At 42.7% G+C, this 14,812-nt stretch overlaps 2 protein-coding genes across 3 annotated transcripts in view; one reads left to right on the top strand and one right to left on the bottom strand.

Moving 5' to 3' along the window:
• The window catches only part of grm3 (glutamate receptor, metabotropic 3), a 73,553-nt gene that overhangs the window by 36,836 nt on the left and 21,905 nt on the right, over positions 1–14,812 (bottom strand). For both annotated transcript variants that reach the window (XM_052152050.1, XM_052152049.1), the window contains exons 2-3: positions 8,235–8,842; positions 1,153–2,026 (exon numbers count right to left, since the gene is read on the bottom strand). In XM_052152050.1, the coding sequence (XP_052008010.1) occupies positions 1,153–2,026; positions 8,235–8,690 (1,330 nt within the window). In that variant the 5' untranslated portion in view covers positions 8,691–8,842. The remainder of the gene's footprint in view (positions 1–1,152; positions 2,027–8,234; positions 8,843–14,812) is intronic.
• Positions 1–14,812, top strand: part of LOC127661387 (endosome/lysosome-associated apoptosis and autophagy regulator family member 2-like) — a 119,985-nt gene that overhangs the window by 84,126 nt on the left and 21,047 nt on the right. The gene's annotated exons all lie outside the window — the stretch shown is intronic.

Genomic DNA, 14,812 nt, shown 5'->3' with positions numbered 1-14,812 from the left:
GTCCTCGTGGCGGCGTAGTGACTCGCCTCAATCCGGGTGGCGGAGGACGAATCTCAGCTGCCTCCGCGTCTGAGACCGTCAAATCCGCGCATCTTATCACGTGGCTAGTTGAGTGTGTTACCGCGGAGATATAGCGCTTGTGGAGGCTTCACGCCATCCACCGCAGCATCCACACACAACTCACCACACGCCCCACGAGAGCAAGAACCCCATTATAGCGATCACGACGAGGTTACACCGTGTGACTCTACCCTCCCTAGTAACAGGGCCAATTTGGTTGCTTAGGAGACCCGGCTGGAGTCACTCAGCAAGCTTTGCAAACTACAGGTGTGGTAGCCAGCGTCTTTACCACTGAGCTACCCAGGCCCCCCTGGGTTAGTGTTTTAAGGATAACTTCGGGGTCTGGTCGGATTTGTGTTGCGACCCAAGTTTTTTGTGCGCTGATTTGCAGCGAAAAGCCAAAAAGGAAAAGGAAAAGAATACGGAAGGAGATGCGGGCAGCAGAGAGAGTTGGACGTAAATAAATAATTTCGCAATGAACGCAGGTAGCTGACTGCCGGTGTTGTGGCTCGACAATAATTGAAAAGCTTATGTGAATGTATTCTGATAGAAACTATATTATTGTGCAACCCATACAAATAGATGCATGATAATACTGGGTTCAAGGAGCTGCTGCAAATGACACATCAAAACACATTTCACACTGCAGGACATAGAGTCACAGACAGGTCTAGATATTTAACCTCTCGGGTATCTGTGACCTATCGGTGCTTCTCTCAGATCGCGTCTTTCAAATATTCACACATAGCGATCGTCGCTCACGGAGCTGATTTTGTGCTTTTGTTAGCGATCTCCATTAACTGTCAGGAAGTGGAAAATCAGGGCTAAAATCATGTAGTGTAAACTTGGCATTAGGGGCTGTTCACAACGAATGTGTTATTGCATGCGCCTGCACTGCATTTCAATAGTTTTTCTAAAGAAACCATCAGGTTTTGGTCTGTTTTTTTAAGCATAACTTTGGGGTTTGGTTTGGAAATGAATGCAAATATATTATTATTCTAAATATTTTTATCATATATCTCTGGTACGGGCTTCGCGCTTCAACTTAATGTTCGTGCAGAGGAAACAAGAAAAAAAAGTGTGACAGATTACCTTTGAAGTTGACATGAAGTAGAAAGTCCCTGTAGAGTTTTCTGCCGTCAAGACTGCGCATGGGTTCGCACAATTGCGTGGTGTTCGCGCACAGAGTTCGTTGCATACGATGCAAGGCGTGTGCTATGGCGTACACTGCATTTATGACAAACATGATCTTCGATTCCGGCTCAAAGTTTGACTCGTCTACCGCCAATTCCGGGTCACAAGGCGGTTTTGGCGTCCCCGCCCCTGCCGATGAAGCCCCGCCCAGCGAGCACTGAAACTTTTGTTCCCAAAAATCTTTGAACCAAGGGTTGCGGTGGTTGTTGAGTGGGGTGAGGCTCTGGAAGTAGCGGTTGAATACGGGTATAGGGTGAGCGGCTAGCTCTAGCGTAATAGCCCCGTCCGCCGTGAACTCGTTCCCTTTAACGATGCTTTCTTGTGCTCCCCAGCCATCGCTAGCCACCCAAAGGAAAGACGCGTTGAGGCGTGCGGCAGCTGCTATGAGCTCTCGTGCATCGTCGCTTCGTAGAAAGAGCACTGCCACGCGAGCTGTGGGCTTTTGAAGGAGCTGCCTGACTACCGCCTCGTACGAGGAGCGTTTTGCGCTCGATCGTCCCACTTTTTCGGAGGTCGCGATGCAGATGTTTCTCAAACGTGCTTGTTGCTCGAAAGCTTCGATGCCAGTTTCTCCATAGTCACCTTCTGAGGCAACAGTTGAGACGTAGGTCCAGTTGAAGGCACGCAGGATCTCGGCCATGGCCTTGGCCTGGTAGAAGTCTGGCGGAACGGTGCGTGCAAAGTAGTCGTAGCGGGATTTGTCACTGAGTTTGGCGCTGGTACTGGCGTAGCTGATCTGAGGAATCTGGAATAGCCGCAGCAGGTTGGCGACCTGGGAGAAATGCACACAAACACATAAAGCATTGCATTACAAATCCTGTTTGGATCAACAAGTCACCTTATAAAAAAAGCATTAAATGTAAACTAGTTTAAGGGTTTACATCATTACAACAAAGTTATACAATTAGAGATAACTGAATACAGAGAAGGGTTGTAAGCGATTTTATCGCACTAAAATCAACATATTTCAACGTTTACAGACTGGCCCCACTGACTTCCCATTCATATTCACTTGTCTAGGCCCAGACCACCACACTCTCACGGTGAAATCGTCAGGATGCGTACGACTTTTCTACATTTGGCTAATTCGTATAATATCGTGCGACTGCACTTGTTTGTATTCCTACGACTTTCACTACAGCCAGTGACGTCGTTGGAGATCGTTTCCATCTACTATGTGACAGTGACTTACTTCTGTTACACACAACAGCTTCCTACCATGTTTACACACTCTACTGATTGGTTAAGACTTTCTCATTAGACATCCGAGAATTTGCACGTGATGAAGTTATGCAAACAACATCGTGCGAAAACATACGAAAAAGCCAACTCGTAAATTATGTACAACTTTTCATGAGATTGGGTCGGCCCAGACACAGTTTGATGTCCGTTGTACATTTTCTGTGCTGATTTTGTTGAATTATTTTCATCGACTTAAACGTGGAACAAAGTGTTTGAAACTAAGTTGAGAGTTCTTTAGGCTCTGTCTACATTAATCCAGGTACATTTAAAAATGGCATTTTCGTTTTAGAAACGCTCTCCATCCACACTGCCATTTTCCAAAAGTTGCTTGTCCACACTAACGCGTACAAAAATGCTTTAATCCCCTTAATGCACAAGCGAAAAATCCTTGTTCCATGTATAAACTGAAATGCAATTGTCCTTGTGTTTTGTCACCAGACAGCACTTCCGAGTAAACTTTGCGTCGCCAATGAAAGAAGGCATTATGAAAGTTGTACAAAGTAACATATCTTTAACAATGCTCTCAAAGTGAATAACAGGCTCATTAAAGCCGCTACAATGTGTGGCTGCCATCTTGATTCTATTGGGTTGAATGGATCACATGACGGCTACAATGAATAAGTAAATTAAAGTGTGTAGTGTGTATAAACTTCACTCTCCTGACTTCAAGAGGTGCACTAGCGACTGACGCTAGGAGCTGTAGCCTTTAGCCTCCTTGTTAGTGCACCCGCCTCCCATACCGGAGACGCCGGTTCGAGTCCTGTACGGAGCGGGTAGAACAGGAGCATCAGAGTGGTGCCGTGACCCGGATGGGAGTGAGGTTTAGGGGGATGAGTGTAGCAGTGGCCAGCTGATAGATAGCTGTGCAATGTGTATAAACCTCACTGTCCTGACCTCAAGAGGTGCACTAGCGACTGAGGCTAGGAGCTGTAGCCTTTAGCCTCCTTGTTAGTGCACCCGCCTCCCATGCCGGATATGCCGGTTCGAGACCTGTACGGAGCGGGTAGAAGAGGAGCATCACAGTGGTGCCGTGACCCGGATGGGAGTGAGGTTTAGGGGGTGAGTGTTATGGTGGCCAGCTGATGGATACATTCTTAATACGGACATGTTAAAAGTCGTATTAAGCACAATTCATCAGTGCACGTTATTTCAAAGGAATTATAATATTACTGATATCTTGAATTTATTGTAATAACGTGCTTCGCCTGTGAAACAACTTCACTTTCCAGCTGACGTCACCAAGGCCGCTTAAGTTTCATCTCCTTCCGTCCAATCACCTGCCTCCATTCTGGTAAGGAACGCCCCCTTTTCACGATGCAATCAGTTCTCGATGGATAAAACCAATTCAGCCCTTCATTATGGTTTTCTTGTCGAATATTCTGATTCACTCAAACAACATCACAATATGGAAGTGGGCTGCAAATGTGCCTCACGTTGACTTTAATCATTTGTGTTTAAATATATCAAAAGAAGCCAAACGTCTCTAGATGTAAAGAAATAGAAATGTCTCATCTTTGTTTTTTTAAAACAGTCCTAAGTTGCTCTGTGTGCCCTTCAAAGCAATAATCACCCTGATTTTTTTCGGCTCCGTGAGAAGTAAACCTGTATTATTTGCTCCCTTTGAACACTGAGATGTGATGTAACTTAAAACAATGTGGAGGAATGAGGCACAGAAGTGTACATATCCTCTTGTGAGAGAGTCTGCCAAAGAGAGGGAGGCAGGATTGGCAAACAACAGCCGGCGTCGTGAGAGAAAAACATTGCCCAGTCGTTGGCGATGAAAGCAGAACGATGGATAACAGTGGTTATCTAACGAGAGACCGCTGTGAGGTGACAATCCTCCAGGCTCATCGCCAGAAACAGAGCAAACGCTAAATAAAACTGCACGGACAGAGAAAGAAAATAGAGTGACAGAAAACAATAAAAAGACAAAGAGGAAACAGGAAGCAAGGGAGGAAACAGATTACAGATTTTGGAACTGATAGGGGAAGTCAGCTTTTTCTGAGCCACAAATGGAAGGGGGTTATGCAAAATTATGCTAATTCCAAGCGCTCTGTCATCAGTGCTACTAGAAGGCAGCAACACACACTGACGTAGCTGCAACACTAATCCATACACATACAAGAACGAAGGAAATGAAGAGCAAACTGCATTTACAAGGTAGAATGGAAAATGGGGCGGATTGGGTCAGGAGACGTTTTAGCATTGTGGACTTCTGGAAAGTATCGTTAAAACATATTTTACACTCACTAGTTGATTTAATTCATCTACTAACAGTGTCCAACAGTGTATGTACAGCATCACAGGAGATGCATGTCATATTTGTCATGAAAATTCCCACCCCATCCTGTATTGTGTAATGTCATAACAGTAATAACCAGTAGGTGGCTGCAGAGTCACCTGATTGGCTGTTACAACTTAATTTTTGATTTTCTAATTTTAGATTTAGATTAGATTATCACAAGTTATGCATTTGGATGGATATTTAGACACATTTTTATAAATATTTTTGAAGTCTCGGTTTTTGCAATAACGTGACATCACTGTATGTTTACTATCAAACCTGACCATGGTGTTACAAAGAGAAGACATAAAATTCGACTTTATTTATTTATTTTGACCAATAATTTATTTTTAAATATCAGAATTCATTAACTCCGTTATGTAAATTAGTTTCCATTACAAAAAGATGCAGTGTTGTGTCTGGAAGGTGCAACTCACACACCGAAGCATATACATTGGGGTCAGACTCACACTTTGTTTTTTTGTTCTTTGTTTGTGTGTGAGCATGAGTGTGTGTGTGTGTGTGAGCATGTGAATGTGTGTATGTGTGAGCGAGTGTGTGTATGTGTGTGTGAGCGTGCGTGCATAAGTGTGTGTGTGAGCATGAGTGTGTGTGTGTGAGCATGTGAAATTGTGTATGTGTGAGCGTGTGTGTGTGTGTGAGAGAGTGTGTGTTTGTGTGAGAGTGTGTGTGTGTTTGTGTGAGCATGTGTGTGTCTGTGAGTATGCGTGTGTGTGTGTGTGAGTGTGTATGTTTGTGTGAGCGTGTGTGTGTGTTTGTGTGAGCAAATGTATGAGCGTGTGTGTGTGTGAGTGTGAACGTGGGTGTGTTTGGTGAGTAAATGTGTGAGCGTGTGTGTGTGCATGTGATAGTGTATGTGTGTTTGTGTGAGCAAATGTATGAGCGTGTGTGTGTGTGTGTGAGTGTGAACGTGGGTGTGTTTGGTGAGTAAATGTGTGAGCGTGTGCGTGTGTGTGTGCATATTAGAGTGTGTGTGAGTGTGTGCATGTGAGAGTGTATGTGTGTTTGTGTGAGTAAATATTTGAGCTTGTGTGTGTTTGTGTGAGTAAGTGTGTGTGTGTGTGTTATGCATTTTGTCTTCTGGCTGTGTTAATCTCAGCCATTCATGTGTGTGTGTGTGTGTGTGTGTGTGTGTGTGTGTGTATGTGTGTGCGCAGCTGTTTGTGCATGTTCTGCGCTGTGGCTGATTTATTCATGTTATTTGACAAATTTAAAAAAACTGCTATGTGTTATTGTCTCATCAGTTAATTTGTGTGTGCTTATAAATGTGTGCATGTGTGTATATTTTACACTCTAGATGTTTTATAGTACCACCTCTATATTACTCACCGTCTGCAGCTATATCACCCTGGAGCTCTAGACCGGTTACCCAATGAAGATGAGCAGGGTTGAGCCTGGTCAGTACTTGGATGGGAGACCTCTTGGGGAAAACTAAGGTTGCTGCTGGAAGAGGTATTAGGGAGGACAGTAGGGGGTGCTCACCCTACGGTCTGTGTGGGTCCTAATACCCCAGTATAGTGATGGGGACACTACACTGTAAAAGGCACCATCCAGATGTTAAACTGAGGTCCTGACTCTCTGTGGTCACTAAAAATCCCAGGGCACTTGCAAAGAGTTAGGATGGAACCCCGGTGTGCAAATTCCCCCCACTGGACCATATCAATCATGGCCCATCCCTGATTTAGCTATATACTGTATCTGTACTCTCTCCTCTCCAACAACAGCTGGTGTGTGGTGAGCATACTGGCACACTATGGCTGCCGTCGCATCATCCAGATGGATGCTGCACACTGGTGGAGGGTGAGGAGAGTCCCCTGTTCAGTATATATAAATAAAACATTCATTCATTTGCCTCTTCATTTCTGTTTTATTTGACAAATAAAAAAACACTGGGTCAATTTTGACCACAAACATCAAAGGTGCCATTTTTTTCACATATTAGGGGCAAAATTGTGGAAAAGTTGTATTACATTTTTTTTTTTATAAATTACACAATAAACATGTAATAATTTATATTTTTATAATGGATTTTCATAGTTTAATATTGAAAGTCTGGGTCTGGGACAAGACTGTAAATCTACATAAAAGGCATTTTTGAAAGGTACCAAAAATAAATGATAAAGGTCTAGTAAAAATATTTCAATGCAGTTTCATTGTGACCTTCATATAACAAAGAGGCATGAAAGTGCCCGAAGTTGAAGAAACACACATCTATTGTTTTTGTGAAGTGCCCCTGAGTTCTTGAAAGGCTCTACATATTATTATTATTACTATTATTATTATTTATGTGAGGATCTTTACATGTTTTATTTATTTGGCAGTATTGTTGTGGTACCATGCTGGTAATGGTACTAAATGATGACCATATTCATATACATTTACAGGAGATTGTTTTATCCAAAGTGACTTTTGGGCGGGGCCGGGTTGTGATGCTACACACCCGGCCACTAATCGGGCTAATTAGCCCTCGAGAGGGATAAAGGCCGACCGAAGATGGCAGTGTGACAGAGAGAGAGATATTTACGGACAGCTGTCCAACACCTTTGTGTGTTTGTCTTTTTGTTTAAGTTTCTTATTAAAATATTATTTATATTCTCAAGCCGGTTCTCGCCTCCTCCTTTCCATTAATCCTTTTTCACTGGTGCCGCAATCTGGATGCGCCATAGTGGATTTCTCGCCACTACCATCCACCCTAAAGGAGCAGCCACGGCCATCTGCCGTGGGACGGAGGAGCCCGGCCTCCTGGAAGCAGAGGAATGGCCATCAACCGCGAGGGGAGGAGGGGCTCCCAACCAACCGCCTGGAGCGGTCAGGACCGCTGACAGGGGCGGGGGAGACCCCTACCCTCCAACAAAAACATGGCGGGGCGTTCCGTCTGCCAGGGGCCGGAGGACTGCCTCCGGTCTGCCCAGGGAGGTGTGGCTGCCATCCATTAGAGGGTGGAGGAGTGGCCGAGGACCAAGCTATGGCATATCGGAGAACCGGTGAGTAAGTGGTTCTCTCTCCCAATGCTGCTACATCTTGGCCTTTCCCTCTCTTTTTTAAAATGTTTTGTTAATTTAGCATAATTGCCGTTACAACGTGTAGGTGCCACATTTTTGTTTTTGTGTCCCTCACCTTGTCCCCTCCCTCATCTTCGTAGATGGGGATGACCTGCCAACAGACGGGGCGGAAGGCACTCCCCTCCCCGGTCTTCTTTACCTGTATTCACCCTATATTTATATAGGTATGTGTGTTCCCTGGCAATCAAACCCATGATCGTAATGTTACTAGCACCATGCTTCAAGAGTACCACTGTATTACCATGTAACAAAAAACGAATTGCCATGGTACTTTTTGTAAAGGGGTCCAATTAAAGATCTCAAGAGACGTTATGCTTGAAAGACATTTACAAATCTTATGACTACATCACATTAAATTGGTTGGTCCTAACCTGTATGGAGACACTGCTAAACGATCCTCCGATAACACAAGCTATGGCAAGTGGACTGTCTTCTTGTAGAGCATAGGAACCATCAGGACAGATAAACTCTGTATCGTCCACTTTCGTAAGAGATGCTCTGACGAACTCCAGCGCCTGTTCTAGAGCGTATGTATCTTTAGAGCACGTGTCCAGGATGTGGACGCCCAACGCCACGCCTGGTAGCAGACCGACGTCCTGGTTGATCTGATCTATGGCGAAGAGCATTGCCTCGAGACGTTGGATACCGCGGCCTTCGTTGATGCGGCCACACTCGTCCATTCCCAGACCTTTCTCGTGGATGGGGAACAGGCCTCCCAGCACCAGGTCTCCATCGATCTTAATTTCTCTACGGGGAGAGTCTCCGCTGGAGAGCAGGACCCCGGCACCGAGCAGCACCAGGAGTAGAGCGCGGACTGCAGATGACATAGTTTAATGGAGGATTGATGAGGTGTGACGGTCAGGTGGGGAGAGAGAGGGTGAAGACTGATTGTCAAAGACGGGACAGAGGCATGAAGGGGAGGCAGGGAGGTGTGTTGAGTTATTCATGGAGATCCACAGCACTGCTTTCAGCCTTTAAACTGCAGAGAAAGAGACAGAGAGAGAGAGAGAGAGAGAGAGAGAGAGAGAGAGAGATCAATATACTTATTTTTATGCTTAACCTAGTAGTAGTTCATTATGTGTTGGTAACACCTGTTAGTCTGCTGAATGTATTGTTTTGGCACCCGATTCAATGACACAATTAAGTAAACCACGTAATGGTGCCCCCCTAAACAAAGCACAATAGTAAGTGTTTAGATGTCATACGATTACATTGTGTGAGGAAAAGGATGACAAGATAGTGTTTATGAACTGATAATCTTCCATTTTTGCTCCTCTACAGTTCATTTCACCAGGAAACTGCCGTGATGCGTATAATAAGCTACGTAAACATAATCTAGTGAAACATGTCAGTGGCTAGTGCACCTCTTGAGGTCAGGACAGTGAGGTTTATACACATTGCACAGCTATCTATCAGCTGGCCACCGTTACACTCACCCCCCCCCCAAACCTCACTCACATCTGGGTTACGGCACCACTGTGATGCTCCTGTTCTACCCGCTGCATACAGGACTCAAACTGGTGTCTACGACGTGGGAGGCAGGTGCGCTAACAAGGAGGCTAAAGGCTGCAGCCTCTAGCACTAGTCGCTAGTGCACCTCTTGAGGTCAGGACAGTGAGGTTTATACACATTGCACAGCTATCTATCAGCTGGCCACCGTTACACTCACCCCCCCCCCAAACCTCACTCACATCTGGGTTACGGCACCACTGTGATGCTCCTGTTCTACCCGCTGCATACAGGACTCAAACTGGTGTCTACGGCGTGGGAGGCAGGTGCGCTAACAAGGAGGCTAAAGGCTGCAGCCTCTAGCACTAGTCGCTAGTGCACCTCTTCAGGTCAGGACAGTGAGCTTTATACACATTGCACAGCTATCTATCAGCTGGTGCCCGTTACACCAACATTAGTGAATAAAGTGCAAACTCTAATTCTAATTTACATAGAATTATTTTGTGTTTGCGCAAAATAATAACAGTAACTTCATTTAAATATGCATGTTGCATCACTAAACCAGCACAGGTAGTATTGTTAAACTAATTTAAAATTATTTGTGGTGGTTATTAAATAAGATGCTGGTTTTGTGCCAAACTATACCAATACACAAAATTGGCGCAACTTTTTCATGAATTCGCCAAGCGCATAATTTTTAAGGTGAGGGCAAGAAACTAGCTCAAATACTAAACCTGCAGTGTTGGGAAGTTGAAATATAGTCTGGTACTGATTTCAAATGACACAACTAAAATTGTAATCCACAACATGAGATTTTAGATTACCTACACTTTTTAGGCAATCTAATATGATTACTTTTGGATTACTTATTGCATGTTTTCATTAAAATGTACACATCTTTCATTAACCTCGTAGGACCCACATGCGTGGAACTTGACTTTTGGGTTCATTATACACAATGCATAATTTAATTTAATTTAAACCGACTGATCTCAGTTCAGGAGACTCTGTGCTGTCAGTAAAGGGTTAAACATTTGATGCATGGGGTCATGTGACCAAACAACATGGTGAAGCTCACAGCGGAGTTTGTCTTTGGGAGAAATGGCAACAAAACTACATCTGGTAAGAAACCTAATTAAGGTTCTTAAATTGAAACCTGTTTGAGTCAAAAGAGTCTCGAGTTTCATGCAATATGTCATTTAAAAAATTTGAGTGATTTATCGAGAAACGGCACGCTGTCAAACACAAAGACCACATACGTGGACTGTACGCTCAGTTTCAGTTAAAACATCTGATATTCACTGATCATTATCACATTGATAATACATAGATGCATCTAAAAACTGATTAATGTGTCTTTCAGAGGCTTTATATGGAGTCATGATGAAAAAAAGGTGCATTTCAAAACTGTTCTGAGACCAGTGCAGACAGACAGCACACTGGAGGTTAAGTCATGCACTAAATAGGGAGCAAGGGAGCATCCTATAGCTCTCTATGCAGTTAAGTGCGTTCACTCCTAAAATCTGTCAAAAGTTCAGTTTCAGGCTGCAGATGATGTTTGGATCACTCAACATGTTTGACACACATGGGACAATGATCATCAGTACATAGATTCACCATTTATAATGTAGCATTTAATTTTAACATGATTGCCCATGATTGGATGATGCTTGACATTACGTTGAATCAATGTCAATGAAGCCCATATTTATTATGCATTAGTAATGTCTCATAAAACACCTTATAATATGTTATAACTTCTCGTAAATATATACAACCACAATTATAATACATTATAATACTTATCTATTCATAGTTATACTTTAGAGTATAATGCATCATAACACAAGCAACATTTAATTTGATCTGCACATGTTATAATGTATTAAATATATATTTGTAATATATATAATAGGTGCTTTCAGTAAAGTGACAAAAGTAATGTCTTCTTATAAACATCCATAAGATATTTATAAGTGGTTATAAGACATTATAAGTCATGCCGGTAGTTATAAACATTACACATGCACAAAATATAAAATAACTCACATTTAATGTACATTTTGAGATATTATGAAAAATCTACAAAGTTAAAATACATCAGAAACTCTAAATATGTAACTGATTCTATACTGAACTCTATTCAATAAACTTTAATGTTTGTGCATCTTATTTATAAATAACATGATATAAGTTTGACTTGTATGTTATAAGTTTATGTTATGACTGTTTATAAGATGTTGATTTTGTAATTAAAATCAGATAAAGAACACTTATAATATGATCATAAAGCATTTATAACATTAACTTTATTAACTTCTGATGTGTTATAACTGTTATAATGTTGTGTTATAACACATTATACTCTAAAGTATAACTATGAATAGGGGAAGTCTTATAATGTACTTATAACTGTAGTTATAAATATAACAAACAATTATAACTTATAATAAGGTGTATTATGAGACATTATAAATGCAGTATAATGTATTATAAATATACGCATTGTAAATATGAGCTTCAGAGTAAGTGTTGCCATGCTGATTTCTGATGTAATGTCTGTAATGTCTCAAAAACATGAATAAACTCCTGGTAACATAAACAATTTGACTTTCTATAGCTTGATATTTGATTTAGAATTTCACAACTTGGTCTCACTGTCCACATATAAGGACATGCATTTTTAGGAAAACTATTCTTTTTTTTGGCATATGTTTTAGGGGATACTTGTTACAAATCAAATAGGGGAATGGCAAATGCACACAGCTATCACACTCGGGCCTCATGAGTTTAGTAAACATGAAATCAAACAGCAATTTGCTGTTTTTTAGTCACTGAGTCCAGGATTACATTTAATATTGCACTGTAATCTAATTACAAGTACTTTATTTTTGTAATCTGACAACATGTCCCAGATTACATGTAGTTTACAAACTACAGATTACAAAACCGTTATGTGCTGTTATGGCATATACACTTCCCTGTATCAAATGAGTATTAGTGTTTCTCTTGTTAGTGTGGGGTTGACACCCCCCCTCTCCCCCAAACCCCCCACCCCTACCCCCATGTTATTGTGGCTCTCAGATGACTATGGGGTTATGAAATGCTAATTAAATCTCAAACCTACGACTTTGAGAAATTCCAACAAATTTAACAGCCTGATAATTAGCGTCTTCAGAGCGCTCAACAAAAGAGTGAAAGTTATCTGGCACTAATTGTCAAATGTATTCCCGGTTTGTGTGTCTCTACTTTCGCAGTAAAATGCTGAAAGCATGCAAAAGGAAGCCTTGATATCTAAGCCTGGGTTTTGATCTTAGGGCTTGAAAACAAAAATGTCCCTAATCTGATTTCCTTTCCCACTTTTCCTTGCGGAAAGGTGGGCGAGCAGGAGTTTTGGTGATGGTGGTGGTGGTGGGGGGCGGATTTATAAGGTGTGCAAGATGGCTCGCCGGGTTTAAACAGCTCTGGCAGCTACACAAAGCCTGACAGCCTGGCCCGAAGATGCTCCAAGGCTGGATAACACTGAACCAGTGATGCTATCTCTCCACCGCGTAACGCAACACAAAGCATGACATGCAGGCCTCTGGCAGCGTCACACTAACGGCAGCTTTCCTCATTATCCTCCACCTCCGCGATTCAGTCTGCCAGACACACAGCAACAATGGAGCTCTCAATGGCTGAAAGCAAGCGGTTTAAAGTGTCTCCACTTCGCTTGCGCTCTTCCTCTCTCTCCTGCGAGGTCAGCGGGAGATCTCGAGGGCTGGAGGAGAGGGAGTGAGAGAGCTTTCTGCTTTGATGACTGACACTTGGACTCTTCAGAAGTGGACTGGTGTTGTTTTAGTCTCGGTGGCCACACCGGGTGAGAGGAAATTAATGCCTGCTTTTCCCTCTCGCACCCTGATGGTGAACATAACTGAGCTAGAACGTGATGAGAGTGTAAGTCCAGATGTGTCAGACATCGTCCACTAGTGCAGAGGTAGTAAAAAATGGGTCAAGGACAGCAAAGAAAGAAAAATGCTACTGTAAATGCACATGATAAAATGCAATTTTGTATCAAAATGCTTCCCATTTATTATGGTGGCTTGCTATGTGTCTCATTTTAAGACGCTTTGGATAAAAGCATCTTCTAAATGACTAAATGTTAATGTTACGCTAACTTCTAAACTAATGCGTCAATGATATAAAACTGTCTACAATGTGTGTTAAACTATGGCAAGCTGAAAGGGACAAAAATAGTACAACATACAACACTCATTTTGTCTCTCATAGTTGAAGTGTACCTATGATGAAAATTACAGGCCTCTCTCATCTTTTTAAGTGGGACAACTTGCACAATTGGTGGCTGACTAAATACTTTTTTGCCCCACTGTATATCGTTTAGAAGCACTTTACTCTGTATTATGTATTCATTATGGAGGACGGCAAAATCAAAGAGTTGCTGTCTGTGTGCACGATATTTTCACATTTAACTGGAAATATGGGAGCACACATTGCCATTTAAAATCAACATGAAATCGAAATGGGCCGTATTTAATAGCTTCATCATTTGTTTCTGGTCTTACTGTGCGTGATTCTTCAGTGCATGCTATAAAATCGAGTCCCGTACGTTTCTTTTCTATCAGGAAGACTCGCAGACTTGAGTGAAATTTAAGATGACATTTATTTTATGTATATAAACCAGAAATGTGATGTCTCTCTTTGGTGTAAGCCCCGTTTGGTGGTCCGAAGAAGTTGTATTCGGAACCGTCATATCTTGCCGGAGATTGGAGGCAGGGGCGAGGAGCCTACCCCCGTGCAGGACGGGACTCAACAGGTGGTGGTGGGGTGGAGGAGGTTGCCGTGTTAGCACACTGAAACAGCAATGTGATAGATTGTGAGCAGACATATAAAGCAACGGCTTACATGTGGTTGGCTAGGAGTTACCCAGCTAATGGTGCGATGATGTACAGCTGCTAGTCTTCCCGCTAGAACTACACTGCATTTTTCATTAAATGTCAGTTGAGGTGGTTTTGGCATCTGGTAAGAATGCCCCCTGGACGCCTCCCTAGGGAGGTGTTTCAGGCACGTCCAGCTGGGAGGAGGCCTCGGGGAAGACCCAGGACTAGGTGGAGAGATTACATCTCCACACTGGCCTGGGAACGCCTCGGGGTCCCCCAGTCAGAGCTGGTTAATGTGGCTCGGGATAGGGAAGTTTGGGCCCCCCTGCTGGAGCTGCTGCCCCCGCGACCCGATTTCAGATAAGCGGTTGAAGAAGGATGGATGAATGGACACCATTTCACTCAGAAATATGTCTGATTATGTCAATAAAATGGGCTGCATACAACATTTCATGTTGACTTTAAACATGACTTAAAAATACATTGTTAAAAAAAAGCTCAGAAGTTTATTCCATGATACAATACAGTATCAGTCTGTAAATATTTCTGACTTAATTCAGCGGTATTTCAATATAATAACCAGCTGTATGTTTTTGTACACAAAGGGAGCACCTTTGCATAAT

Source organism: Xyrauchen texanus, chromosome 21, assembly GCF_025860055.1.
Source record: "Xyrauchen texanus isolate HMW12.3.18 chromosome 21, RBS_HiC_50CHRs, whole genome shotgun sequence".
Taxonomy (NCBI): domain Eukaryota; kingdom Metazoa; phylum Chordata; class Actinopteri; order Cypriniformes; family Catostomidae; genus Xyrauchen; species Xyrauchen texanus.
The sequence above is the reverse complement of the archived record's forward strand: the minus strand, read 5'-3'. Positions and strand labels throughout refer to the sequence as shown.